We start from the raw sequence: 1,392 nt of genomic DNA on the forward strand, positions 1-1,392 counted from the left end.
CTGTGAATATAACATAAACCTCCCCCCACCTACCCTGTGTTCTCTTCGGGTTCGGGTTGCTGGCTGATTGTCGAAGCCTTCATCTGCTATATTAGGTGTGCCTCAGGGATCGCTGTTGGGCCCGGTTCTCTTCTCAATATTTATCAATGTCTTGGTCCAGTACACCCAAGGATCAAAAGTTTTACTCTTCGTCGATGATGCTTAATTCTTCAGAACAATATAAACCCTCAACGATTGCCAAAGTTTTACAGTATTGATCTGTTGATGAAGTGGTGTTATGATAATGATATGTCATTAAATATTTCCAAATGCTCTATGTTATCTTTCTCCAGGTCTAGCACACCTATCATCTTCCCTTACACACTTGAAGATCAACCCCTCTCGCGTTCTCTGATGATAAAAGACCTTGGAATCATGCTTTCTCCTAATTTAAACCCTCAAGAACATATTAACTATATTTGTAACAGAGCTAATTCTGCCCTATACTTCGTTATACGGAACAGCCGCAACATGTTCTCAATTCATGCTCTGCGGATCCTTTACATGCATCTGGTGAGACCTTTACTGGAATACTCTTCACCTGTTTGGAGACCTTACTTGATTGGACAGATTCATGGACTTGAGAAAATTCAAACCCGTTTCATCCGTTTTGTTGGTGAGCTGCTAGGCTTCGACTACCGCACTGCTCCAATTCATGATCTGCAACTTCAGTTGAACTTGATGCCACAAGACGAATAATCAATGACCTAATGTTCCTGAGGAAGCTGATTAACTCGAACATTGATGCCCCTTATCTACTTGTCAAGCTGGACTTCCGCACTTCTTAACACCTGGGCCACACCCGAAGAGTCGCTAGACGTCAGTATTCAACCCAGTGCTTGTTCCACAGCACTTTTCCTCGCCTAAAACTGCTGGCCAACACATGCCGGACGACATTGATCTGTTTTGTACAAGTGAGATGGCCTTTAAAAAGAAGTTGTTGGACTGGAAAGCACTGCATTGAGTCTGTATTCTGCAATAAAATCTGTATTTATTAGTATAACATATGGTGCATGTTCATTAGTTTTTCTAATTCTATTTACTTATCTTGATCCTCAATATTTATTATAAATTATTGTTATTTATTATTGTTGTTTATTTGTTATCATTGTTAAAATTTATTACGAATTCTATAGATTCTATTTTGTTACTTTAATACTGTTAATATTTATAAAAATTATGTAGATTTTATTTACCTTTTCTAGTTTAGTTATATTTATTGTAAATTATATAGTTTTATTTATTGTTACTGCTGCATAATGTTAGCTGTATTTTTCCAGTCTAGTTGCATGTTTGGTTTGTTCCCTAGGTTAAGCACCAATTAGTTTTAAGTCCCGTTGCATGTTTGGCTTG

At 37.6% G+C, this 1,392-nt stretch overlaps 1 protein-coding gene across 1 annotated transcript; it reads left to right on the forward strand.

Annotated features, from left to right (window-relative positions):
- Nucleotides 1-315: 315 nt before the first annotated feature.
- LOC124358188 lies at nucleotides 316-738 on the forward strand. Its single transcript, XM_046810480.1, has one exon. It carries the CDS (start codon nucleotides 316-318, stop codon nucleotides 736-738), a length of 423 nt encoding a protein of 140 aa, XP_046666436.1.
- The last annotated feature ends 654 nt before the right edge of the window (nucleotides 739-1,392 follow it).

Source organism: Homalodisca vitripennis, chromosome 3 (genome assembly GCF_021130785.1).
Source record: "Homalodisca vitripennis isolate AUS2020 chromosome 3, UT_GWSS_2.1, whole genome shotgun sequence".
Taxonomy (NCBI): Eukaryota; Metazoa; Arthropoda; class Insecta; order Hemiptera; family Cicadellidae; genus Homalodisca; species Homalodisca vitripennis.

What these genes read in the sequence shown, in the direction of transcription:
- LOC124358188 (XM_046810480.1), top strand. Translation starts at nt 316, where the DNA reads ATGTTATCTTTCTCCAGGTCTAGCACACCTATCATCTTCCCTTACACA.